Source organism: Juglans regia, chromosome 10 (genome assembly GCF_001411555.2).
Source record: "Juglans regia cultivar Chandler chromosome 10, Walnut 2.0, whole genome shotgun sequence".
Lineage (NCBI taxonomy): Eukaryota > Viridiplantae > Streptophyta > Magnoliopsida > Fagales > Juglandaceae > Juglans > Juglans regia.
The window spans coordinates 30800792-30828167 of record NC_049910.1 but is presented as its reverse complement, the minus strand read 5'-3'; the positions used below and the strand labels follow the sequence as shown (position 1 = coordinate 30828167).

The following is a 27376-nucleotide window of genomic DNA, read 5'->3' as shown; positions in this document are numbered from 1 at the left end:
CATGTCAGCAGATAAAAAGGAGATTGTTATATGCACATAATCGATCGGACCGCTTAGAAGCGGAACTCTTTCATTAATACACCACCATAGCAAGCATTACACGCATCAAGAGCCTCCCATTATTACCGCCAAAACAATTAGATCTACGGTCTACCGCTAAAACACACTACATAACAAGCCTTCGACAGAAATACGGTATACCATATAAAAAATCTAATATTTGAAAATATTTATATTAGCAATTTAGTATATAATATAAAATATTTTTTATATAATTTTTTAAATTGGATCGAACCCACCTAGTAGTGATATAATTTATAATAAAAATAGTTTTATAATTTAACATACAACATCAAATCGTATCAATTGGCTAGTTTGCTTTTATAAAATCTCTTGGATAAAGCATTTCTCTTTTTCTTTTTTTGGGGTGGGAATAAGAGAGGAGAAATTTTACATAAAAATCTTAAACCACACACTTAAACTTAATCAATATGTGATTTATCGTTTTAGACATTCTATCTTAATGCTTAAATATGTTTTTACATAAAAAGAAAAAAAGATAATAAATTACATGTTAGTTAAATGAAAGTATGTTAAATGTATGTTAAATGAAAGTATGTAGTGTAAAGTTTTTTGTTTTTGTTTTTGTAGAACAACAGCTTACCAGAACGAAGGAACTGCTGGCCCGTCGATTACCTCCACAGGACTTCTAAACCGTTGATCAATCCACCCTTTTACGTTTCATACGCCACGTCGACGTTTCATTCGCCACGTCGACGTTAGTCGTGGTAGCACCTGATTGCTGCCAACCTGCTTCAGTTTTACTCGGACTCGGAAACGAACATCCTAACTACCGACCGTCTTTGACAGAAACGCGACGATCCGATCCGATGCGCTAAGCGCTGCCTCACCTCAGCTTCGCCAAACCCATTTTCTTCAAAGCCAAACCTTTCTGCATCGAGTTGTTGGGGATTGTAACGAAGCCCTCTTGTGCTCTCTCCCACTGGTTCATCACCATGGAATCTCCATTTATTGGTGTCTAGGGTCTAGTTGTTTTTCCGATCCATCCGAATCACGTTTATTTAATGGCTTCGTGGCTCAGAGCCGCAGAAGGTGTGAATCTTCTGGCCTCAATTTTCCTTCTGCATTGGGGTGATTGATTTTATATTTTAAGTCTCGTTAACTGTCTATTAGAATTTTCAGTAGGAAATGAAATGTGGGAGCTTGGAGGAATCAAATTGGAATTTGTTAAGCTTAATTATTTGAAAGGTTTCACTCTTTGGGTTTTAGTTCATTGGTTTGGAAGCAACTCCTTAGATAGAGGGAGCTCTAGGAATGCTATTAACCTTTGGTCAGGTATGATTTAAGGGAAATTCTACGTACTATACTCCCATCTTATTTTTATCACAATGTGGGGTGGCATTGTCCATCAAATTTTGAGTTTTTCTTTAAGACAATTAAAAGATGATCCAAAGGTTATAAAAGTGCCACATTTTATACAGTGAGATGGAAGCGTGGAATGTAGCATTACTCATGATTTTATTTACATGAACGAAAGTGCATTGCTTTGGAATAGGCAATCTGTATCTTGGTCTGCTGGGATCTCAGCTTTATTTGGTAAAACTTTTGTTCTTGGGGCATTCTTTGTCTTCAATCACTGTTATGGATTTGTTAATACCTCGCTTGGTATCACTTTTGGATGGCTCGAGCAACAACCCAACTGCAAAATGCAGGTAGTCCCTGATGACTAACAAAAACTGCAAGTTTTATAATATCGGTGCAAAATCAAAGTTTTCTTGATTGGTAGTCCTATATGGATGAGAAACAGAGAATGATGACCTTGATTTGCTTATATCAATTTGCAGCATCTGATAGTTGGATGGAGATATTATGGATTGGATATGATACTAAAAGGAAATATATCTATTTATATTTATATATATAGATTAAATATTTTTTTCTCGCAGTGGCTGTGTGGCACTAATGTTGTTAGCCACATCATGGGAAGTACTGTTGCAGCCATCTGAGGAAAAATGTTGCTTGGGTGTGATCATTTCAATTTTTTCCCAATCAGCATAGTAAATCTTCTGATGAAAGTAATCAATTTCATTGATCTAATTACATCCCAATCTGCTTATTTCTAAGAATAATATATCTCAAGTATATCTAGTATAATAAATAATTTAAGGTAGTACCCTGTAGCTTTCTGCAGTTCCGCAGAAAGATTATGTCATAAAATGGTAGAGTTCATTGATCTAATTACATCCCAATCACTATCGAAGTTACTTCTTACTTCAAATATCATGTCAGTTAATAATATTCCACAATAGCCGTGATCTTTATTTCATTCACAATGTCTTCATATAGAAACTTTACTTTAAATTCTTTTTTCCTAGTTCTTGCCATTTTCATTTGTAAAAGTAGCTGTTGTACTTTGTAGGATCAACTCAGAAACATATTGACACAAATTTCCGTATCATATATTAACCTTTTGTTAAGAATCTGAAAAACGCTAATGTTTTGGGTCAGATTTGTTTGAAGTTGTAGATCGAAGAGCAAAGCTAGTTGTCAACGACTTGTCTGACGAGCAATCTGATACTCAGTCAGCAGGTATAGGTGTTAATTATCTCAGAATATTTTAAATTTATCTCACCATGTAGGATTTGATCTTTTGATGTTGACCCTTCATTCATGGTTCTATCTATTCATTCCAACTTTTTGTTCTTTTAAACAATTTTATTTTATTTTTTGTTTTGCCCCCGCTTTTCTTTTGGAGGGGAGGGGTGTTGAAAACCTGAAATTCAATGACTCCAGCCAAGTTGGACTTCCTAGCTTGACTCCATAATGACTAATAAATCCTAAATGAGTTCCTAGCTTCAAGCTTGACTTTTTAAATGATAAATTTGGTGCTTATTGCTGTTTCATTTTCCTTCTGAAATATTAAGCTGCTAATGGACAAGGATCTCAAGCCAAGAGGAAGCCGAAGACAAAGGTACTTGCAAACATTATAAGCTGTTCTTATATATTATCCTTCTTCTTTTTTAAGCTGATGGCACCCAGAAAAACTTTCTTGATGTTCTTGATGGGCCCTTGCTTTTGGCAGAAGAACACCATGGTAACCCTTATATATACTTCTCAAGGAGCTCTTTTCTCACTTTGATTTTTGCAGTCCCAAAAGAGAGTCCCCATAATTGAATCTGATACTTCAGAGAATCAAACTAGGACTTTTACATCACAAGTAGATGTGACACCTGAAAAAACTACGGCTGCTCGGTTAGTTGAAAATGACAGGACTCCTATTGAGTCTGTTGCCCAAACAAACAACAGCCAGCAGCAGAATTTCGAAAAACATCCCCCCATTGCGGGCATTCCTTTAACAGAGACCCTAATTAGTGATGTGATTGAACACGATGCTGATCATATTGAAGTCCACTCAACTATTACTGATGCGGAAGTTGTCTCATCATCTTCAAATGGTGAGCCCATCAGCAAGAATGCTCCAGGTGTTCATAGAGAACATCCTCCTCTGTCATTACCTGACAAAAGAGGTGAGATTGTTAATGTAGATCATCCAAATGATGCTGTCCAAGGTATCAAATCTAGAGACACAGATGTTTCTTTGAAGACCGACCAAGAGAAATCTCAATCTGTGTATATTGATTCCCACGGTACTAGTGATACTCAACTGAAAGATGTTGATATCAAGGTTGAACCTCTTGTCAATCAAAAAAGACAACAGGATCTTAAAGCTGATGATTCTCTGATCAAAGTACAGGACCAACTTGAAGAGGTAACGTGAGGGGATACTATCTACTGCACTTCACTGTTCAATTTTTGTATTGTCGTACATACCTGCATTTAAGAGTTTCTATTGACTAGTTCCTTCAGTTTATGTGCAGGCTCAGGGACTGCTTAAAACTACAGTTTCCACCGGTCAATCTAAAGAGGCAAGGCTAGCTCGGGTAAGCTCTATAGTCAGAGGAATTGACGATGGGATCTCTTTGGTCTACCTTTTTTCTATGAACTATATATTTTTTTAATAAACTATGTTATTCTATTAAAAAGCGCAAAAACACAATCCTAGTGTACATAAGAGAGACCTATCTAGAAGGAAAAATAGATACAAGAAAATGTTAATTGTGCCTATTGTAAAGTCAAGACATGCTGTCCAAAGGAGAGTATTGCAAAAGAAAACCTTGAGCTCCGTTATCCGTTTTTGGTAAAAAAAAATTCTTTCATTTTGTTCCCTCCAACTACACTATATGAGGCAAGTAAGAATCATTTTCCACATTGCTACATTTTGTGAGTTGCCACCGAGCCCTCTCTAAGAATAGAAAATGTCCAGCATTCTGTAAGGCATGACCCACACCAAACCATCCCAACTGAAACAATTAACAATTATACCACAAAGCGGTAGCAATATTGCAATGTACTAAGAGATGATCCACAGATTCCTTGCTCTTACACATGCAACATCGCACAACCAAAAAGATTTGTATTTTCTCTAATTTTCCATGGTAAGGATCTTCCCTAGAGAGGCTATCCAGGCAAAAAATGCAGCTCTTAGGGAAACCTTAGTCCGCTGCGTTTTGGCAAAAAATACAAGAGAAAATGTCCCATCTACATCCTGATCATGAGCCGCTCTGTTGCTTTCATTGTACAGACGAAAATCACTAGATATCTTGAAAAGATCCGCCATAGAAGCATCCTTACCATGAGCTACATTACACATCTCTAGTGGCTAAATAACATCAATCCACTTAATTGCATCCTCACATGCTTAGAACACATTTTCTAGAAACAAGTTCTAGTTTAGTTTCCTGCAAACAAACAATATTTGCTTTCCATTGTCAAGAAGATTTCTAAGATGCTTGTTAGCATTGTTTTCTTTATAATATTTTTGTTCAACTTTTTTTCTCTCCTTTCCAAAAACCCAATATAACATCTTAACTCAAACTATTTCACTACTATTCATAGAATTCTGAGTTACTCCAAGTGTCCAAACGAGCCCTAAACCTCTTAACATTTCAAGAAATCGTTTTGGACGTCATAAAGAAATAGTCATCTTCCTCCCCTTATTTTTGTTGGGACTAGAGATACCACTTATAGATTCATAATTGATAAATCAAGAAAGTCTTCAACTCTCTATTCTCTTTATCACCTTGCTTGGAGGAAGAGGTCAACCCTTGATGAGAGTGGCCTGCTTCAATAGCAATTAGCAAACCCATAGTTGATCTTCAAATCCCTCGCATGATAATCCGACACAGTTATGAATTTCTGACATTTTGTATCACTCAATTAGTAAAGTTTGTCCCAACATTAACTCCATTATCTCTCGAATGGCTAGCACTTAGGAGGACTAGCTCCTCCCCTTAAAGACCTTCCATCTCCAAATTGGGCAGAATTCTCCAGCGTGCATATAACTGTCGAAAAAGAATATTACCTAGGCTTCTCCCCTAATCTAAATCTCCAAAGGGGTTCGTCTCCCACCTTGACCCACAAGGAATCAAGCTATGGAGGTAGAAGAGAGTTACTAGCTGGTCAGTATCTGCTGTTTACATTATTTTTTGTTACAAGTATTCAGGTCTGTGCTGGACTCTCATCCCGTCTTCAAGAATACAAATCTGAGAATGCACAGCTAGAGGAATTTCTCATTGCTGAGGTGAGGTTCTCATTTTTTTTTTCTTTTATGATCTTGATACCATCCTAGTAAGGAATGCTGCTCACTTGCCTTATTGTGATCTTTACAGAGAGAACTTGCTAAATCATATGAGGTTCACACAAAGCAGCTGCAGCAAGATCTGTCTGAATCCAAAAGTGAAGTGTCAAGGGTGGAGTCAAATATGGGTGAGGCCTTGGCAGCAAAGAACTCTGAAATTAAGGCACTTGTTGGTTCTCTTGATGCACTTAATAAACAAACTGCCTTGTCTGAAGGAAATCTGGCTTCATTGCAGGTTCACTAGACTCACCTTATGCATTGTAATTCTTTTCTAGGTTGCTATATCTGAAGTAACTGTTTCACCGTTTGTTACTGCATTTTCTATATTGATGTCAAATATGAGCCTTAATTTGTCTTAAGATAAAACAGATTGGGTCACTCAGGAGTTGTTGTGACCAAATATAAAATTATTTCTGGCTATACACACGTATGTTGGTTTATCCTTCCTTCTATAACTTGTATTTCTCAGTTTGTTTGTATTCCGCGTACTTTCTTTAAGAAGTATTAGCCTGAACAAGACCTTTAACATCTCAGAGTAGTTTTCTTGTTAAGTATAGCTGCTGTGGCACAAATTGTGTGTCAGACTATTTATTAGGTCTAGCGCTAAGGATGAAGCATTAGTATTTTGAAATTTTGGAAGGAATCACAAGAAATTTCATGGATGTTGAAGCTATTAATGAGGATTGTAGGTGCATATGCCATGCCATATGAGTCATATAACTATAACCTATAGCTGGACTTGTGCTTATATTTCAACTTGATTTGTTTCACAATCCCCTGTTTATGGTATCTTGTTTATGTCTTTCATTTATAACCCGAAGTCAGTGTGTTATTGATCAATCCCAAAACTGCATTTTTACATAAGCTTCCCACCATTAATTAACCTTAGTGAACGCCCTTTCACTCAACTTCTATTATGAATGAAAAAAGCATGGTCACATAAAACCTCTCCGATCCTTCAACCTTAGATTGCACCCTAACATTCAAAGCTTATTGCATTAGATATTTCTGTTTCCCCTACTTAGAAAAAAAAAAGGATTTTCTGTTTCCCTATTTAATTAATATAAGATTGACATATATATATATATATATATATATTTCCTTTAGCGTTTCCATCATTTACCCTAGAAGATGCCCTGTTAGCTGTGTCTGTATGCCATTTGCTGCTGCCCCAGGTCAAGATTGGAATAGGAATAATCCCATTGCCAAGATTTTCTACTTGGAGTACCTTCTTCAGTTTCTACCTATATTTTATCATTTAACTGCTTTGAGCTGCCACTTATATCTCAACTTTCTTTATTTTGCCATGCATGCTCATGAATTGAATTTATGATTACATGAGGCTCTTCTAACTCTGAGTTTACTTTCCTCAGGCAAACACGGAGTCTATAATGAGGAGTAGGGAACTCACAGAGACGAGGATGATGCAGGTAAGTTGGTTGTTCATCCTTACATGTAACATCTCTTACTTTTTGAGTCCATATGATCACATACGGCCTTTTCCGTTACATTTTGAGATTAATAATTATCTCTTTTCCTAGATTCATAAGAATAACATTCTTTTCCAGGCTCTACGGGAGGAACTGGCATCTGTAGAACGGAGAGCAGAAGAAGAGCGTGCTGCACATAACGCTACCAAACTGGTTTGTTCCTGGAATAATTAATCTACCTTTTTTCTTGTGTTTGTCCTTGCAATGCGATAATTTGTATCTCATGAAACAGGCTGCTATGGAAAGAGAAGTAGAATTAGAACATAGAGGAGTTGAGTCATCCACTGCCCTTGCAAGGATCCAGGTAATACAAGCACTCATCATGTTTGCGACTGATTGCTTTGGAATATCAGAGAACTATATAGATTAAATACATTGTGATCCTCTCCCATGGTCCTTGAGTTTAGAGTTCCATGATGATATATTTAATATAATTGGTGCATTCTCTCCCTTTTGTAATAGCAACTTAGAAGAATGTACCTGTCATTTGACCATGATGTCCATCATTTTCATTCAATTTCCATGTTTGCTTCCTTATTAAGAGAGTAGCAGATGAGAGGACAGCAAGGGCGGCAGAGCTTGAGCAGAAGGTGACACTGCTTGAGGTAGATAAACAACCCCTTTTTTTTTTTCTTTATTTTCATGGCGAGACTTTTCCCTCCATTTCTAAAATACATTTTTTTTTTTCCTGCCATATAATGTTAGGTTGAATGTGCATCTTTAAATCAAGAACTACAAGATATGGAAGCTCGTGCTTGTCGTGGACAAAAGAAGTTGCCAGAAGAGGCAAATCAAGTAATTCAGGTCTGCATAACAGAAATCCTTCAAATGTAAAAATTCCAGCCACACAGACTGTGGCAGACCTTTAATTAATTCCTTAATGATAAATCATTCTCAATACATGTTCTTCCAGGAACCAATAATTATCTGTTATGACCAGGACTCTGATAATTCTAAATACTCAATGAACAAATGTTATTCTGAAGTCAATTGGATTTGATCTGACTACAGGATTTTTGAGGTTTGGTGTTTCAACTGTTTTATTGTAGGAAGGTCTGTGTGTGTGTGTGTGGACATATGATAAAATTTGGATCATGAACCCAAGATTTTTTTTTTATAGAAGTTGAAGGCGCATTCTGCTTTGAATGTTATCTTTCATTTTTCAAATTTTTTACAGTTTCAGTTGTGAACATGGTTTGTATTTACCTGTGGGAACAATACCTTAAATTATGCCACTAGCTTTTTATTTACTTATAATGAAGTCATAATTTAGTCCTTTAGCTGCAGTGCTGGCGGTAATAGTAGTAGTTTTATGGTAATTTTCTTTAGAAAGCATCTATTTTTCATGGTTTTTTTTTTGTGTGTGTTTTAAAATGCAGGCATGGCAGGAAGAAGTTGAACGTGCACGCCAAGGTCAGAGAGATGCTGAGAGCAAATTTTCTTCTTTGGAGGCAAGTATCTTTTGCTTGTTGCCTAACAGTTGACTTTTTTTTTCAACTTATTACCTTTTGCTTTCCAGGGCAAGGCTTTGTCTTTTGGTAACTTTTTAAATGTTTGATTTCAGGCTGGAGTGCAGAAAATGAGGGTAGAAATGGCTGCAATGAGAAGAGACGCTGAGCATTATTCACGCCAGGTAACCTCTCTGATTGATCTGCTTTTCACATTTTTTTTGGTTTTATGTGCCGCTTATATTTTGTATAATGAGAATGTTTGAGGGGTACCAACATTAGTTCTTCATGGATGTCAACTTGAACTAAGTGAGGCCCGAAAAACTGTAATATAATTGTAACTTTAAGTTATATTATATTCTTATGTTCCATTCTCGTTAATTTTATATTGGACCAAGCTCCATGATGGAAGGTTTCCCCATCATTTTCTTTAGGATACTATGATTCCGGCACATGAGCTCAAGATGAGGCACCTAAATTGTCTCTATCCATGCATATCTGTGTGCTATAGGTAGGTTGCATGATTGGCAGTGGACAGGAATGGATGGTAAAAAAAAAAACCTACATTCTAAAGCATGAAAGGGGTATCATACTGATGGGGAAGTGAAACCAAGGGGAAAACTCGTAACAATTCCAAACTCAAAGCTTCAGAAGATTATTGATTATAAAAATAAATTTGCTATGGAACTTGAAAACTTTTTCTTATGCCATTACACTGTCCTTTTTCTTTGTGACCTTTAGGACATCAGTTGAGCAAGTAATTTGCATTTTTCAACTATTGTAATAAATATTTTGGGCGTATCTCTTAATGATCTGATTAGTTCTGTAAATTGGGCTATCTAAGAATCACTTATTGATAATAGCTGCCATTGAACAGGAGCACATGGAGCTGGAAAAACGCTACCAGGAACTAACTGATCTACTGGTAATTAGAACTCAAAACTGCATGGTCCCTCAGTTTAATTAATTTCTATCTCCAATATTATGTCGAGTTCTTGTATCTCTGAATTTGATCTGTTATACAGTACCACAAGCAAACACAGTTAGAGGCCATGGTTAGTGAAAAAGCTGCAGCAGAGTTTCAATTGGAGAAGGAAAAGAAGCGTATTCAAGAAGTGCAGGTCTGATGCTCTTTGCTTTGGTTCTTGATTCATGGTAATTATGTTTTAGAGAGATTTTGCTCTTTTATTGAACAGGTTGAGGCTGAAAGAAGTAGGGTGTTCCATAGGGCATCATCATCTTGGGAAGAAGACACTGAAATGAAAGCACTCGAGTATGTTAATTCTTTTTATTATAGAGTATTATTATAATAGTCATAATTTTTATAAGCTTCCTGTGATGGTTCTAGCTTGTCATGGGTGAAGCACATCAACATATGTTGTCTTCATCAGCTATTAAAGTTGTCATATTAGCTTTCTTAACCAGACTTGACATTGTTGAACAATTTGTGATTGATTTATGGTCATCTAATAGTAAAACTGGAGTTTTTACATGATGGAGGGATAATTGTAGGCATATAGATATTGGGGAGATGAAAATTTCCACAAATCTCAATGAGCTTTAGTTTGGAAAGAAAAACCTTTCTGTAGGAGTCAGCATTTAAAGGGTGTGAGTTGATGTTGTGTTAGTGATCTTTGAATAGTGAGCAGTTACCACATTCCTCTTCCCCATCTTTCTATCATTCATGTATTCCTTGCATCATCTCCAACTTGAATTCCATACACCCCTCCCCCCCAAACTCGGATTGATTAACTAAGTGACCAGCTAAGGCTACATTTCCATTAAAATTCAATTCCACAAAATTTACTTTCATTTTCTTCTGACTTTTCTTATGCTACCTCTAACTTTTGGTGGATAATTTTTTTTGGTTTCCTTCCTGAGAATGATTGGGGGTTCACAATTGAGGGTCTTCAACAAGGCTCGCTTAGGGAAATGGCTGTGGAGATAGAATTATGAGAGGGAAGTATTATGGAAGGTGGTGATTGAGACTAAGTATGGGAGTATAAGGGATGGTGCTCTAATGAAGTTGGGGGGCATATGGAGTGGGGTTATGGAAACATATTCGGAAAGGTTGGGGTTCCTTCTCTAGCCACACTAGGCTGAGTATGGGGGATGGTAATAGAATTAGTTTTTGGCATGATGCTTGGGTTGGAGATATGGCTCTTAAGGATGCTTATCCCTCTATTTTCAGAAGAGAAATACTTTTAGCCACAAAGGGATTACACAAAAGTAAATCTACAAATTGATGTGACTTGATGCAGTACGTCAGATTATAAAGTTACTTTTATTGTAAAGTAGATCTAATGGATTACATGAAGCCACATTGGTTTGTGAGTTTATTTTTGTGTACTCTTTTTATGTATGTAGCACTTCTCTTTTCAGAATTGCGCGGGAACAGGATGCTTTGGTGGCTGATTTGAGGGAAATTACTAATGGCTCACAGTAGTGGAATGTCAGTTTCATTAGGGTGGCACATGATCGGGAGGTTGGTGCCTTTGTTGAATTCTTTAACTTGTGATACAGTGGTGGATAAGTTTGTTTGGACTCCTTGTAAAGGAAACTTTTATGTACGCTCTTTCTATGAGGTTCTCACTACTCAAGCTAGTAATCACTTTCCTTGGAAGCATTTGGAGGAGTAAACCGCCTCTTAAGGCTGCTTTTTTTTGTTTGGACTTCATCCTTAGGGAAGATCCTGACCATTGACAACCCAAGGAAACGTGGGTTTATCCTTATTGATTGGTGTTGTATGTGCAAAAATAGTGGCGAAACAGTGGATCAGTTACTTCTACATTGTGAATTTGCAAGGGCCTCATGGAATTACTTTTTCAGCAAAATGGGATTAGCATAGGTTATGCTGGGGTGGGTGGTTGACCTACTAGCTAGCTGGAGAGGGATCAAGGGGATACCACAAATTGCAGCTGTGTGGAAGATGGCTTCCATTTGTCTACTGTGATGCATTTGGAGGGAAATGAATGACTGAAGTTTTGAGATTTGAGAGTGCTCTTTGGAAGAGTTCAAGAGTTTTTTCTGGAAGACTTTATTTATGTTGGTGTTATAGACTTTAATGGTCTCAACTTTCATGATTTCGTTCTATCCATTTCTAGTTCCTAACTAGGTGTAATCTCATGTATACTTTCCGCGTACTTGGACTATGCCTACTTTAATATCAATAAAATATCTTCTTGTAAAAAACAAAAATGATTGTCTATAGTTAATAGGTATGCAAGTGTCACTATCATGTGTGCAGCAGTTTGTCTCAATTACAGTTTTATCGTTCATTCTTGGAAATTTTCTTATGAATAACTGCAGGCCCCTCCCCTCGTATCACCGCCATCTGGTTGGGGCAAGCCTACAGGTATCCCTGCTCTCATATCTCGCACCATTACTACACTCCCTTTCCTTAGTTGACTTTGTTTTCAATTACCTTGTGCAGTTGCAGAAGGCAGCAAAACTTTTAGATTCAGGAGCTGTCAGGGCCACTAGATTTCTCTGGAGGTACCCAACTGCTCGAGTTATCCTGCTTTTTTATCTGGTAAGAAGAGTTCATCTTGTACTTGTGACAAAGATTATGAATGAATTTGAATTGTTTGATAATTATGAGAAATTGTTTTTAGGTATTTGTACATCTCTTCTTGATGCATCTGATGCATCGTCTTCAGGTACGGTCCTACGGATACTTGGTCATTTGCAGAAATATTATAAGAAGTATGCTTTCAGCCATATTTTATATTTCAGCCATACATACATACGGCTGTATGATCCATACCTGTCATCAATGTTGTTGTACAATAGGCTAGGATAATTGTATCGAAAAGTTTTTTTTTTTGGGGGGGGGGGCGATAATACAGAAAATTCTCAGGTTGTGAGACTGAGGAAAAGGAAAAACAAAAGGAATCGTCGTCTTTCAAAAACGACTGTTTGACTGTATGTATATGTATTACTTTGTAAAAATCAAAACTAAGATCTACCCTACCAAACCCCATGCCTTACCTGGTCCTCATGACTTGAAAGAAAGCTGTATGCATCTAACAGTGGACGTGTGTTCTTCGCAATGTTTAGGCACAAGCAGACAGTTTTGATGCTAGAGAAGTTGCAGAATCTATGGGACTTGCAAACCCTACTTTGCCTTGATCAGTTAGCTGCAGCCAGGTGAAAGCTAGTTCAAGTCATCCTGCTTTTACAAGGGTGCGGCGTCTTCGAATTCTGGACATGTATTTGCTTAAGAACTTGAAATTTTGTTACTCAATTATTCATGTCACAACCATTTGAGATGTATGGTTGGTATTAGGAGAGATTGAGGAGAAAAGTGGACAGTCATTTTGGATCGGCATGCAAATGCTGTGATATCAAAATGATTACATGTATTTATGATTTGGTTTGAACGCCATTTTGACACTCAACTAACTATATATTGTAAGAATTTGGCCACCACGATTGGCAATTTAGCTGTGAGTGAATGTAAAAGCAGGTTGTATAGTCGGGAAAAATTCAATTACTGTTGAGGTTCAAACCTTCTACATGAGCTTGGTTCTGCATCTACAGTTTCTACAACTTTAGTAGGGATCCATCTCCCCCTCTCCGGCATTTATCAGATATTCCCCACAAAAGTTCTCTCACTTTTCTGGTTCCTTAAAATTCTCAGTTTTCTGCTTTCTAGCCAACATCCTTTGAAATCATCCCTTTTATTTTATTTTATTTTTATTTTTTTTAATAATTGTAGAGAACATACGAAAATAAAAATTGCTCAAGAGAATTATCATCTCATTTTGTTCGTTGGTAATACAAGTTATTATAATTTAAAATCTAATTTTGGGGTAATGACAGATAATTTTGTATAAATTCTTACTACTCTAGTTTAACTTTAAATAGAGGGTTTTTTTTTTTTTGGTAAAATTTGAAATTTAAATAAGAAATTTAGTATTTTTTTATGATACTAAATTATTATTATTATTATTTTGAAAATAACTCATAAAAGTTTCATTCATCAAATCTCAAGCATTAAATTGTCTATTAGCAGCAATAAAAGAATAAATACAATCCGGAACCTCTTCCATCCACACTATTTCATCTTCAACATACTTTAAAGCAAACTTTCCTAAATGGTGAGCAGCTTGATTACTTTCTCTGGACACATATTGTACTCTCCATGAAGATCTGTCCATAAGAATGCTTTTAACATCTTCCAAAATCTGTCCATACCATTTGTAGTTTTCATTTGAGCTATTAATCTCCTTGATTAAACTTTGGGCATCCCCTTCAAACACTACAGCTGTGAGTCCAAGTTCCAAATAGAAAATTACAGCTCTCCACAACAACTCTGCTAAAACTGGTTGAAATACTGAATCTTGAACCCTTGCCATAGCAGCAATCACCTCGCCCATCGAATCCCTAACCAAAATACCTACACCCATTCAGCTAGCTTCCACCTTTATACCAGCATCCCAATTAATCTTTAAAGTGCCAACAACAGGTACCCTCCAAGAGTTTATCCTCACAACTGGATTGGTGAAGCTATCATTTGCTTTAGGAGATTCTGATTGTGCCTGCTGAAATTCATCCATCTCCCTCAAACCACTACTATAAACAGTCTTGGGGTCAACAAACTTTTCCTAAAAAATAAACTGATTTCGCCTAAGCCAAATCCTCCTCTTCACACATGCAACCTATTCAAGTTTTTTAGACATAAACCTATAGTTAACAACTCCCACAAACTACAAAAATCCATTTCTCTACTATCTCTCTTCTGAACCACACCTTTTCTTTAGCATCAATCAGTGCACACACTAAGTCATCTTGCCTCAACAATTTAATAGGAGACTACACTCTAAAAGTAGTCTGAGTTGGCAACCAATTATCCTTCCAGATATGCACTTTTTCCCCATTTCCAATCCTCCATCTCAACCCATCTCTCACCAAAGATATTGCCCCCTAAAACTCCTCCATATATATGAAGGAAACTGTCCCAATTTTGCAGACAAAAGATCCCCCTTCCGATAGTATTTTTCCTTTGATATAGTAGCAGTCAAAGAACAAGGGTTATGAATTAACCTCCACACTTGTTTAGCTAACAAGGCTTTGTTAAAACATAACAAATCCCTGAATCCCAAACCCCCCATACTTTTAGACTCCCATACCTTATCTCATCTAACCCATTGCATTCTTTTATCCTGTTCCACACTACTCCACCAGAAATTAGCAACTAAAGCATATATCTCAGCACATAACTTCTTAAGAAAACAGAACACACTCATAGCATAAGTGGTAATAGATTGCAAAACAACCTTAATGAGTACCTCTTTCCCAGCTAGGGAAGGAAATACATTTTTCCAATTTTGAATCTTATTCCAAATCCTTTCTTTTATGCTTCGTTAAGAATTCTACTTAGATCTCCCAACCATAGTGGGCAAACCTAAATACTTCTCCAAATCCCCACAAGCTCTAGCACCTAAAACTCTCAGCAGCAGTTCTTTAGTTTCAATCCTAGTATTCCCACTAAAAACAATAGAAGTTTTATGAATATTTAATTTCTGCCCAGAGGCCCCTTCATAAATATTCAGCAAACTTCTCAAACAAATCCAATCCTCCAATGTGGCTCTAGAAAACAAAATACAATCATCTGCAAAAAAACAAATGATTCAACCTAGTTCCAGCCCTTGCTACAGCCAACCCTTTAATCCATTCATTCCTTTCTGCATTATTAATAAGAGCAGTAAAGCCTTCAACACATAAAACAAATAAATAAAGGGAGAGTGGATCCCCTTGCCTCAAACCCCTAGAAGGAATAATAGGCTCTCCTGCCTGCCCAGTAATCAAAACGGAATACTTAACAGAGCAGACACATTCCATTATTAAATTAACTCACCTTTCCCCAAAATCCAATTTCTCCATAATTCTTCTCAAAAAAATTCACTCAATCCGATCATAAACTTTAGCCATATCTAAGTTTACAGCCATACATCCCACCCTCTCCTTCTTTCTTACATTCATAGAATGTAACACCTTATATGCAGCAACTATGTTATCAGTGATAAGCCTTCATTGAATAAAAGCGCTCTGATTTGGAGAAATCACCCCAGGCAACACACACTTCAACCTATTAGCTAATGTTTTTACAAGAATTGTATACAAAACATTACATACGCTAATAGGTCTATAATCACCCACCCCCTCAGGATTCTTATTTTTCGAGATTAAAACAATGTAAGTCTCATTTAAGGAATTGTTAAAAATCCCAAAATTTAAGAAATCCAACACTACTTTACTAACCTCATCTCCCACTATACCCCAATAATTATGGTAGAAGCACGCTCCAAACCCATCTGGTCCTGGAGATTTAAGAGGCCCCATCTCATTTAAAGCTACCTCCACCTCACATCTAGTAAACGATCTCAGCAGCTAAGTATTCATCTCCTCTGACACCTTAAGAATAACGTCTTTTAAACATTCTTCAATCTCCCCCACCCCTGGAATTGAAGAGCTGTAAACCTGCTGGTAATGGTTCATAAAAGCTTCATTAATCCCTTCTTCCCTTGTCCATATATAGTTGATTTTCAGCATCTCGAATTTTTGAAATTCTATTGATCCTCCTCCTCTGAGAAGCACATAAATGAAAGTATTTACTATTTCTATCACCCAATTTATACAAATTATTCTTAGCTCTCTGTCTCCACTTCATATTATGATTTAGTAAAATGTTATCCACCAGCCCATAACTCGCATTAATTCGATGATGAAGGTGTGTGAATGGACAAAATTACCCATCATGCTTACTTCAATGGCACTTGTTAATATTTTATTGTATGTTTTTTTTAACAGATGGAGTAAACTGATATGAAACTTCAAAATGAGTTTTGCATTGAATCAAAGTATTCTAGACAATTTTTAAAAATACTTTAGCAATAAATAGATTTCATAAGAGTAAATTCATAAACTGGTGTAACTTAATGTAATATGTTAGATTATAAAATTATTTTTATTATAAAATAGATCTAAAATATCAGTTTATAACATTATTTTTATAGCATCTTTGTGCACTTCTTTAAAATTATTATAAGATAGTTTTATTACGGCGACTTAATTTGAGTTGTAGACGCGACAATCACCGCCGCAAGATATTTTTATCTTAAGTAATAAACGACAAACAATAGGATCGTAATAACATCTCTATGCGAAATTTCCACCTTCTACTCGAACCAAATCATTCGACTGTTATTTCGGCAATAATAGCAGCAGCAGACGTGTGTCGCCGGGCTTACTGCTTGACGTAGCCGGAGGAAGCAGAGTTCACGCCGAAAATAAAAGACGATCGACAGCCTTACGCGTAGTCCGTTAGCGCGATAAAATTGCTGGGCAACGCTGGGAGACCCCGAAACTCTAGTTCCTGTTGAATCGAACCATTCTAGGTGTGTAATCTGGTCCGATCTGGTACATTTTGATGTTAGATACGGTTAATGTCATTTGGTTTTATGAATTTGGGTCTGTGGGTTTGTTTTTAAGGGTATAAAATTCATATGCGAGGAAAAATTGTCGATTTCATGAATGGGAACTTGGGGGTTTGCTCATCTCTTTGTATTTGTTTGGGTTTCAAAATAGGGTAAAATTTTTCTTGGAGTTTGAGTTATATGCGATGATACAGTAATAGTTTTCATTTACTTTAATTTCTTAATACAGTGAGTACGTCATTTGAATTATGTGATCAGTTTTGAAGTTTTTATATTATAGCGTTTGAGCGTTGGTATGGTAAAGTAAGAAGGGGAATTAGATATAGAGATAATGATGAGGGAAGCCCAGAAAGTTTCTGGAATCGCCTTTAAGCTTGAAAATAAATATGATGCTAGCAGATGCTGATCATCTCGAGGTCGGACTCTCATAGATTCAGGCTGTGTTTTATTATAAAATAGGGTCTGGTAATATTCTAAATTTCGCTTCGTTATTCTTTGATGTGATATTTTCTTTTCCTTATTGAAGCGCTTAGCAGGAAATAAACAGTTTTGTATTGGTTTGATCATTCCAATGAACTATAAAAGTTGTGATCATTTCATTACTGCACTAAGCCATTTTATTGTCTTAAAATATTTAACCACTTTGTATCTTTGGCTTAGACATTTGTAAAGATGTCCGGTCAAAGCCAGCGCTTGAATGTAGTTCCCACTGTAACAATGCTGGGAGCCATGAAAGCACGTCTTGTTGGTGCTACTAGAGGTCATGCCCTTCTCAAGAAGAAGAGTGATGCTTTAACTGTGCAGTTCCGTCAGATTCTCAAAAAGATTGTTTCCACAAAAGAGTCAATGGGAGAGATCATGAAGACCTCGTCATTTGCCCTAACCGAAGTCAAGTACGTTGCTGGAGATAGTATCAAGCACAGTGTCCTTGAGAATGTAAAAAATGCATCTCTTAAAGTTCGATCGAAGCAAGAAAATATTGCTGGCGTGAAGCTCCCCAAGTTCGAATATTTTACTGAAGGTGAGACCAAGAATGACCTAACTGGATTGGCTAGAGGTGGACAACAAGTTCAGCAGTGTCGTGCAGCTTATGTGAAAGCAATTGAGGTTCTTGTTGAGCTTGCTTCACTTCAGACATCATTCTTAACACTTGATGAAGCAATCAAGACCACTAATCGTAGGGTTAATGCACTAGAGAATGTTGTGAAGCCAAGGTTGGAGAACACCATAATTTACATTAAGGCGGAGTTGGATGAACTGGAAAGGGAGGACTTCTTTAGGTTAAAGAAGATACAAGGTTATAAGAAGAGGGCAATTGAGAAGCAGGTCGCATCTGCCAAGCAGTTTGCTGAGGAGCAGTCTGCAGAGAAGGTATCTTTGCAGCAAGGGATTTCAATAAGTTCAGCTCACAACTTATTGTCTGCAGCTGCGCACAAGGATGAGGATATCATTTTCTGATTTGGGGGTTGCTTTATATGTTCTTCAGGATGTGTTGCTTTGTCTGTGCTTCTTGTTTTGCCGTTGAATAAAATCTTGACGGGTTTTACTTTTTCTTGTGTATTATTTATGAATGAATAGGCTTTTATCACTTCCAAGTTCTGTTAGTATTTGTTTCCTGGAGTTGATTTCTTGAAAATGAGAGCAATGCAGAAAGACGGTAGATTTGCTGGTTTATTGCTGGTGTTGATTCTGATAATTTGTCTGACGTTTGTTCTCAAACTTTATCACTTCATCGACCCCTAACCTCATCAGTTCCCATTCCAATAACATGGAATAATATATATGTATGTATGTAGGCTCGATGATATTAGTACGAGAAAATATATTTGCAACCGTGAATTACTCTTTATTTATATAGTTAGTCATGTCATCCATTTCTTTCCCACTTTATCTTCTTTCATTTATAATATTGTCTCTTCTTTTTATCTAATATATTACAATTAGTGATTAAAGAATGCTATGTAACTTCATAGGCAGCTTATAGAAAGAATAAAAATAAAAATAAAAATCAACAATTTGCTCCTAAAGTAATTTAGAAATGGACAACAATCTTGCTGTGGTTGCTCAACTTCCTATAGATTATCTCTAGCAACTCTTCCTTCTTCATCTCTCTAGATTTCCACCAACAGTCAAAAGGGCTACTTCCAATGTGATGTGATGCACAATCCCTATTGGAGCTGCTCATGGACTAGAAAATGAAATCAAGAATGGTCACATTTGCACATTTCAATCGAAACGGTATGCCCCAGACCTGACATGTCAATTGGTAGAAAGAACGCCTTAGTTACATTTTCTAGAGACATTAACCAGTGAAAAAAAAAAAAAAATCCAATTGGCCATTTAAACAATTCCAACCTTGGTCGACAATAGCAAACAGTCACATATCCATGCAGAAGGAAAAAATCAGTCTCATGAGAGACATTTCATATGATACTATGTCAATTAAATTTGATGCTTATATAAGCAATTTTAATTAGACGACATGTTGCGATAGGATGGAAGTACTACATCATCCATACTCAGAGAGTAACTAATAATTTTCCGAAATTGAATCATGTCAAAGCAACACAAGATGCATAAAGGAAAGAGATACTAGTCACTTGCATGCATAAAGGAAGATATAAAGGAGTCATACACCTCTTTCGTCTCATATTTCTTAAAAATGAACTATATACATCAATTTATTATAAATCCATATCTCTAGTAAATGGCCCACTGAAACCCTAAATTGGCCTTGCCATATACATCCTGACTGGCTGACACAAGATCTTAGCAACTGGTGCTCTGCTTAACCAACCCACCCCTATGATTTAAACCAAACGAACAATGTCTCAGAGGCCTGATGAAAGCTCAACACACCAATTTCTAAAGAGGATTGTACCCCGAATTTATTTATTTACCCTCACTTATGGCAGAGGAACACCATCATACAAAGCTCGCTACACCATTCGAGCTGCTTAGAAAAACGTAAACATGTAGAAAAGGTTATATGATCTCTGGATGATGATCAACCCTTATACGTATAAAGATGCAAAACTTGTATAGAAAGGACCTCTACTGGTCTGGCTATATGCTTTTAACTTGTTTCAGTAGAATTATTTGCTGGCTGTTCAGGTTTGTAGATCTCCCAAATTATATTTTGGTTGAATAATTATGCTTCAGTTTTGTTGTATCTACTCAGATCAGCATGAGTATCCTTATAACGTTGGCAAAGGTAAGTCTGACATAAGATTGGAGGAAACCTGGCAAAACAGAGAAATGCAGCACAGAAATAGAAGAGTTAAAAAATTTGAAATCCGTTAATATTTCTCAGTTCATGCATATGATTTCACATTTAAAACTGCCACCTAATTATCCAGGTAAATTTTGGGTGGTCTAGATCTTTATTTTCACAGTCAAATGGTTAACGTGTGCAAGAGTATATAATTCTGTATGAACAAATTCTCATAGCTGGTAAACAAAAAAGTTAAAATGGAATCCACCCACTAAAATGTTGTCTGCAATTTTAGAAAACATTATGCAAGAAAATATTTTCTTTTAGTAAAAACGCATCCATTTGTGTTACCCTGAGATCAGCAATTCAGAGGCTTTTATTTACCCAGTTTTATTTACTTGTTCCTTTCTTTTAAATCCTAAGACAAACCCACATCACATTGCCCATTCGCTTTATGCATAGGAAAACAAGCAATCGTTTCAAACTGGAACTCACTGAGCTTTATAATTTGCAATGGCAATAGTTTGTGGAAACTAACTTACTTGGGAGGGTTATTTTCTGATTTGCAGGTTGGCAAGCACTCAACAAGACAATCATGACAAGGTTCCACAAAATATGCAATCTGCCACAGGGAAAAGGAAATGAGATACACATACATATTATTACTTTTAAAAGGATCTACAGAAAGTAATAGAAATGCATTTTATGTAGATGAAAAATAACAACTAAAAAAAAGAGGTACTCAAGGAACTAGGCTAAATATATAAAATGAATGTCATGCAAAGAGAACATGAGTAAGATTGAAGGAATCTTCAACAATCTTCAGAGTCTCGCCAAGTTAACAATTTCATTTACAGGCATCAGATATTCACAATGTTCTCTGAAACAGAAAGTGGGTAAATACATACTTTTGGGCTGTAATATTCACACTCGGAAACAACAGAGAAGTTCACTGGGGCTACTGAGAGGGTAATAATCAAGAGCAAGAGATTTGATGTTTGAGAGACTGATATTACTGACATAGTCATTGGCTCGGCTAGACAAAAAAGTGTAGGAGAACAATTAATCTCTAATTTCTAAGCAACCAATTTGTCCACCTGACAGCCACAACTACAACTGCTAAAAGAGGAAGATATGGAAAACGAGTTCTGAGTAGCTAAAGTCTCAACTGTGAACCTATCAGTGCCATTGGTAATACATCTTGACATTGTGCAAATTAATCCAACTACAATTCATAATTAAAATTTAAACTATAGAAAATACATTTAAGACAATTAATTGATGACATTATAGAGCCGGTGACATCATCTTCATGTATCATCTAAAGGCTCATGGAGGGCCTCAAAACAATTTTTATTAAAAATAAACATAAAAATAAAAATATAAGGTGGGGTCTTACAGAATATCTCTCTTGACCATTCACAAGAACTCTGTGCAACGTGGACCTGAGTAGCAAAATGTCCATACAAGGGTTAGAAAATTTTCAGAGAAGGGGAGCAAGAATAATATAGTTTTCGATAAAAGTCCCTGAGAAATGCCTACAACAGTAATCAACAATTTTTTAATAAAAACTTTAAAAGAACAAACCAGCAATGGCAATAGCAGCAGTAGGTTCATGATAACGGTCTTGAAAATCATGATTTTTGGGGAAAATCTATACCCTACAAACTTCAATCTGGAATTCAAGTTTGCCAGCATAAGCGGGATAACATCTTAATAGCTCAATAAAAAGAAACAGCAGTATAATACCACTCCTAGGACAAAAGTCAAACTTTCCAGTAATTTAAAAGATCACTAGTAATACTTTCTGTTTCTGATACATGATTGATTAATAACTTAGATTTTGATTGGGGATATCAAATGCGTTATGCCTTAGAAAAGCTAAATCTACATCTACAATTGAATTCTTAAAGCCAGTTAGGATGGCAATAAATACAATATCGATAAAGAGTGCAATATAGACATCTTTAACTTATTTACATATGAAATCCAGAGAGTTATTTAGTTTTAGATTTTCCATGTATGTTCAGATGTTGAAAATCATATTTAAGGAAACTTACACTGCAGTAATCTAACCAGGGAAAACTAATTCACAAGTCATATTAGAATTTGAAATTGTTTCTGTACCAGATCAATGTAGATAACAGCCAAAGTCAGACCAGGTTATGGCAATAAAGAACACTCAGACATAACAACCAAGTATTAAATACCATTAAGGATGAAAACCTAATTGTCTTGAAAGGCTCTTATATGGGATAAAAGTACAGCTAAGACCAAGGCTACAGCTAAGAGGTGTATTACTTGAAAACACAGTTGCTCCAACGCTCCAGCATGTCACCAAGATTCACTACAAATGCTCTGACAAAGACAAACCATAGAAAAGAAATTCAGCATACCAAGCCAAACAGAAACTTTTCTTTATCACTTTTATAATGTGAATATGTGATTATTTACATATTTCATATCAAAACATATTTACTAAATGTTATTGAGATTACAGATAGACAATGTACAGCTAAAATGGTAGCATACGAGCATTTTATCGTTCAAAACAGCACAACCACTTGGAAGAAAAATATTATCATACAGAAGGCTGGAGCAGAAGTTTCAATGTTTTCAGTCAATAATATTTATGCCTGGTCTTCACACCACTAATAATCACGGTGGATAGAAAATTTTTTTATTAATTAAATTTCTCTACAACTTCATCAATATGGTCCTCATAATATTAATCTGAGTGATTAGTACTGAAGTAAGGCTTACAAAGTATCATCTTCACAAAAAAGAAGAAGAAGAAGAAGAAGAAGAAGAAGAAGAAGAAACAAATTATACCTTTTAGCTCATAAGAAAATCTTCTAACATCCTTTTGCATGAAAGAAAGTTGATTTTTCTTTATAAGGAAGTTCAAATTTAATTAATGAAGAAACAAGTTGTTATCAGAGTACACAGAGCATATACATGAAAAACGCCTAATAAGAGAAACAAAGTCAATATACTAGATACTTAAGTTTATTGATCTCATTGCTAACTTTACATTGGGATCTATTTATGACGGGAATTCCAACTATTGAAAGAAAATGTTCTGATGTTTAATTTTTTTTTATTGGCACCGGGTGTCCAAGAACATCGTCCCGACTAATCCCGAGGGACTAATCCCGAGGGTACACAAGCCCTCGGCAAAGAGTTTCTCGCAAATACACCTTGGATAATTCAAGGAGAAAATCCCCTAGTCCGATGAACCTTAGAGATTGTTTGCACCCAAGGGAATTTGAACCTTAGACCTGGGGGGAGCATACCCCCAAGCCCAAGGCCTTTTACCCCTTGAACCAACCCCTAGGGGTTTATTCTGATGTTTAATTAAGTGGAAGAAGATCAAAATCAAGTTTGATCATAATAATGAATTAATAGAATTCAGAAACCATTTGAGAATAATGTCTACCTAGAAAACTAAATTTTAGTTCTAATGCATCAGCCAGACTCAATATAATGAAGCTCTAGAATCTCAATCTCCAAAGCCCTTGGTTACTCACCCTTTTAGTGGTGGTACATATTCCCATATCTGAGGTTTAGCATCCTTATCCTTGCATATCTGGTGATTAATTAACACAATTGCAATAGCTAATCAGATTAAAAAAACTAACTATTCTATTTCCAAAAAGATTTAATTTTGACAGCTGTCTTCTTACTTGGAGACCTAAGACATCATCTGTTGCTAAGAGAGTAATCAAACCAAAGTCCGAATGGGCTCCAGCTCCATATATTCCCTTTGAGGGATCAGACAATTGACCTAAAAAAGTCCCCTGATGTGTTACCAACGCCATAGCACAGCTGGGTTCAAAATTGTTCAAGAACAAGAAATTAAAGTCAACCTTCATAGTGTAGTAAGCGCAAGGTTGCAATAGGCTTGCCAAGCATTTCTGGCTTGTCAAAGAAATCAGCCTCCAGGTCAAGTGCAAGAGCTATTATCCTAGCAACTGCTCTCCCGATCTCCCTGAATATACACGAGGAATAGATTAAAAAAAAAAGCAATAAATAAATAGCTAATAACTTATACTATCCGGATCCTTGAATACCGGCCATTCTACAGAAAATTGATCCACAGGAACAACAACTATGAGAGTCGAGAATGGAATCACAATGTTTTAAACACGCATTAATATGGGAAACCAAACTTTAAACATACCCAATAATTTAGGCTTGTTAAAACAACACATACACAATCACTGCCAAGAGCAAAAGGTTCATTAGCAGTGTGGCCCTTCTTTGCATTCAAAATGTAAGCTTCTTACATTGTGGATAGTTATACAACCCTTACGGCTATGATTTGGTCTCACCATATGTTGCTTGGCAATATACTCACTTACAAAAGGATACTTTCATCCCACAATAACATTATAATAAAAAAAGGATTAGAATCCTGCTTTTTGTGGTTTTATTACATTTCGTACTTGTGCGTGCATGTGTGTATAGAAGACTCTGCTAATCGTTCCATCATACAAACCCTATGTTTGTAAAACTTACAAAGCTTCTTGATGGAACTTCTCCATTGTCACCCTCCATCCAGGAAATAGTCCTTAAAAATAGCAAAAAATTCAATATTCAATCACATAATTTTCAAAACTAAAAACGAAACAATTAAAAAAGTGACCTGCTCAAAATATATATATATATATATATATAATAATAATAATTAACTGTATGCTAAGTGAAATTTATCTAACGGAACATTTTTTCTTTATTATAAGACGTTAATTAAGATAAATTTAATAATGATAATATACTATGACTTATTATTTTATCATTCCTTAATTTTCATTATAATGAATTATGAAAGAATAATGAAAATTCGCCTCCTATATCTCTTTATATCCCTTCAAAGAAAAATATTGTTAGTATCAAATTCCTGTAGTTACCTGGCGCAGGCCAAACGTTTTGCCCATAAAATGGTTTTTCCGCTTCTGGGTCGTCTTCAGCTACTTCCACTCCAATGTAATATCCCTCCTTGTAATCTCCTACTTTTTACCAAACAACAAAATTACAGAGAAATAAAAATAAGTACAATTATAACGTAATAAAAACAAAAGAGTGAAACTTGGTAGCGAAAACAAACCGTGAGTTTGGTTTTCAGAGTCCAAAATCTCGTCAAGAACAGGGGTGTAGCCTCTATGTTTCTCGTTCCTTAAAAGCTTCATTTTCTCGTTCAATGGCAGACCGAACAATCTTCTGCTCTCTGCGAAAACCTTATCCATGAATTCCTCGCTCATCCCGTGGTTTACAACGTAGAAAAACCCCGAATCCAAGCACGCCTTCACCAACGAGAGAAAAGGGGAAAAAAATCACTAACAGCTGAGAATTTTGAAAAGGATAAAAAGAATCGTAAAATAATAAGGTATAGGAAATAGAAATGGACCTGTTTAAGCAATGAAACGGATTGGTGAATGTCAGGATTGGAGAGATCAATACAATTGAGGACTGACATCTTCGGGGCTTCAATATCGTTAACGCTCTGATTTTCCATTTCCCCGAGAAACGAATAGGCCTCAGGACACACTGAGCCAGAGAAGAGTAGAGAACTAGAGGCGAGAGAGAGAGCGAGAGAGCGCAATTCCGTTCTTATTTTGCATGAAATGTGTTTCCGTGGTTGCATTTATAGGGAGGGAAGTAAGCATTTCCTTCCTTAAAAGATACGATATTAACGTGGCAGTTAATGTTGTTTTTAGTCCATTCTTATCTTTTGGACCAAATCTAGCTACTCATCCTTATTGCAACATGTACGGAAAGTAGGCACTTTTTTTTAAAAAAAATAATATTTACAGTTTCAATTCTCGTATACCTAATTTGAAAATAGTAAATAAATTCGACTTACATAATCTTTTTTTTTTTTTTTTAATGGTGGCACTCAATTTTTTTTAAAGGAAATAAGTAAATACTGCACATTATATAGCATTATCTTAAATTTAAAAAATTTATTACGTAATACTTTTAAGAAGTGGATAATTAAAATAAAAAATATGAGTTTTATAGTCGAATTTTAACCAAAGAATAGTTAGTTCACGGCTAATGTAACACGTTAAAAATTGAAAAATAATAATACATAATTTCTTTTATAATTCTATTTTAAATGGATGATATTTAATCTTGTAAGATTATTATTATTTTATAAAAATTAGAATCGTTTAAAATAGATAAAAAAAAGAAGGTTACAGAAATAATTGTAAATGTATTTCGATCATTAGACAAAAAATATCAAAATCAATCTTTTTTTTTTTTTTTTTTGAATGGAAAAACAATTCTCATTAATAAACTTCAGTTACAATGATCATGCATCACAACATTCAATACATGAATGGGGCATTCCTCCATCCAAACATGTTCTCCCTCTTCAGTTAGTGCATGTTTAGCCAACATGTCACTACAAGAAATAGTGTCTTTTCCGGCCCTTAAATTCGTTGCAAATAACTCTAAAAATTGCTGCAAATAAGTATTTACAGCGATTTATACTGCGCCGGACTTTCGTCACAATTGTAAACCTTTTAAAAGATTAGCTAGCGAAATACAAAATTCGTTGCAAAAATTTTTTATTTACAGCGATTTTTTTCGCTGCTAATATTATTAATTTCCCCGAAAATAACATTAGGATTTCAATCTCGTTTCGCTGCGAAAAAGTATTTGCAGCGTTTTCTATCATCGCCAATACACAAAATATCGCTGCAAATATCTTGATATTATTTGCAGCGTGTTCAAAAATTGCCGTGAATAATATTTTTGCAGCGGTTAAAATCGCTGCAAATAAGATTGGCTCTTTTTCAGCGAGTAAGTGTCGCTGCAAAAACTTATTTGCGGCGATGTTTCCGGTGAAATATACTCGTCGGAAATGATTTCAGGTAGTTAAAAAAAAATGCACAAAACAGAATGAATAACAACCCAACAACTATGCCATTCAACCCAATCACACAATTGTAAACTCAACCACATTTTACATTTTACATTTCACACAATAGCTATGTAATCTTGGTTTAGAATCAAGATAATTCAGTAGCTAGATAATTGATAATTGAGCCCAA

The 27376-nt window shown here is 35.8% G+C and overlaps 3 protein-coding genes across 6 annotated transcripts; 2 read left to right on the top strand and 1 right to left on the bottom strand.

Annotated features, from left to right (window-relative positions):
* Positions 1-838: 838 nt before the first annotated feature.
* LOC108991417 (golgin candidate 1-like) lies at positions 839-13163 on the top strand. Of its 3 annotated transcripts, none has more exons than XM_035694593.1 (21): positions 839-1733; positions 2530-2610; positions 2946-2992; positions 3170-3790; positions 3900-3962; positions 5585-5662; positions 5751-5954; positions 7093-7149; positions 7288-7362; positions 7442-7513; positions 7752-7814; positions 7915-8013; positions 8589-8660; positions 8774-8842; positions 9535-9582; positions 9683-9778; positions 9854-9930; positions 11967-12012; positions 12091-12189; positions 12272-12316; positions 12717-13163. In XM_035694593.1, the coding sequence occupies exons 1-21, from the start codon at positions 1700-1702 to the stop codon at positions 12786-12788; spliced, it is 2118 nt and encodes a 705-aa protein (XP_035550486.1). In that variant the 5' UTR covers positions 839-1699; the 3' UTR covers positions 12789-13163. The 3 variants fall into 3 exon arrangements, with proteins under 3 accessions (XP_035550486.1, XP_035550487.1, XP_018821202.2); XM_018965657.2 differs by having other exon boundaries at positions 870-1113; positions 12717-13121; XM_035694594.1 differs by lacking the exons at positions 11967-12012; positions 12091-12189; positions 12272-12316; positions 12717-13163 and adding an exon at positions 11040-11958.
* A 3648-nt stretch (positions 13164-16811) lies between these two features.
* LOC108991416 (V-type proton ATPase subunit D-like) lies at positions 16812-18772 on the top strand. The gene is made up of 2 exons (XM_018965655.2): positions 16812-17059; positions 17759-18772. The coding sequence occupies exon 2, from the start codon at positions 17771-17773 to the stop codon at positions 18554-18556; it is 786 nt and encodes a 261-aa protein (XP_018821200.1). The 5' UTR covers positions 16812-17059; positions 17759-17770; the 3' UTR covers positions 18557-18772.
* Positions 18773-19713: 941 nt separating this feature from the next.
* Positions 19714-25938, bottom strand: LOC108991406 (2-oxoglutarate-Fe(II) type oxidoreductase hxnY-like). 2 transcript variants are annotated; one of them, XM_018965643.2, is made up of 11 exons: positions 25723-25938; positions 25423-25618; positions 25226-25327; positions 24834-24885; positions 24182-24303; positions 23999-24099; positions 23843-23901; positions 22614-22670; positions 21712-21757; positions 20855-20934; positions 19714-20340 (listed from the first exon to the last, which is right to left on the bottom strand). In XM_018965643.2, exons 1-11 carry the CDS (start codon positions 25828-25830, stop codon positions 20250-20252), a joined length of 1014 nt encoding a protein of 337 aa, XP_018821188.1. In that variant the 5' UTR covers positions 25831-25938; the 3' UTR covers positions 19714-20249. The 2 variants fall into 2 exon arrangements, with proteins under 2 accessions (XP_018821188.1, XP_018821189.1); XM_018965644.2 differs by having other exon boundaries at positions 25226-25324.
* Positions 25939-27376: the final 1438 nt, after the last annotated feature.

Bases quoted from the DNA above. Each gene is read 5' to 3' on its own strand.
- LOC108991417 (XM_035694593.1), top strand. From the start codon at position 1,700: ATGGCTCGAGCAACAACCCAACTGCAAAATGCAG. The intron at 7,815-7,914 runs GTAGATAAACAA...ATATAATGTTAG, and splicing joins AGAAGGTGACACTGCTTGAG to GTTGAATGTGCATCTTTAAA. The intron at 8,843-9,534 runs GTAACCTCTCTG...GCCATTGAACAG, and splicing joins CTGAGCATTATTCACGCCAG to GAGCACATGGAGCTGGAAAA.
- LOC108991416 (XM_018965655.2), top strand. From the start codon at position 17,771: ATGTCCGGTCAAAGCCAGCGCTTGAATGTAGTTCCCACTGTAACAATG.
- LOC108991406 (XM_018965643.2), bottom strand. From the start codon at position 25,830: ATGGAAAATCAGAGCGTTAACGATATTGAAGCCCCGAAGATGTCAGTC. The intron at 25,619-25,722 runs GTCCATTTCTAT...TCGTTGGTGAAG, and splicing joins CCGTTTCATTGCTTAAACAG to GCGTGCTTGGATTCGGGGTT. The intron at 20,935-21,711 runs GTAAGACCCCAC...TCCCTGTGGCAG, and splicing joins ATGGTCAAGAGAGATATTCT to ATTGCATATTTTGTGGAACC.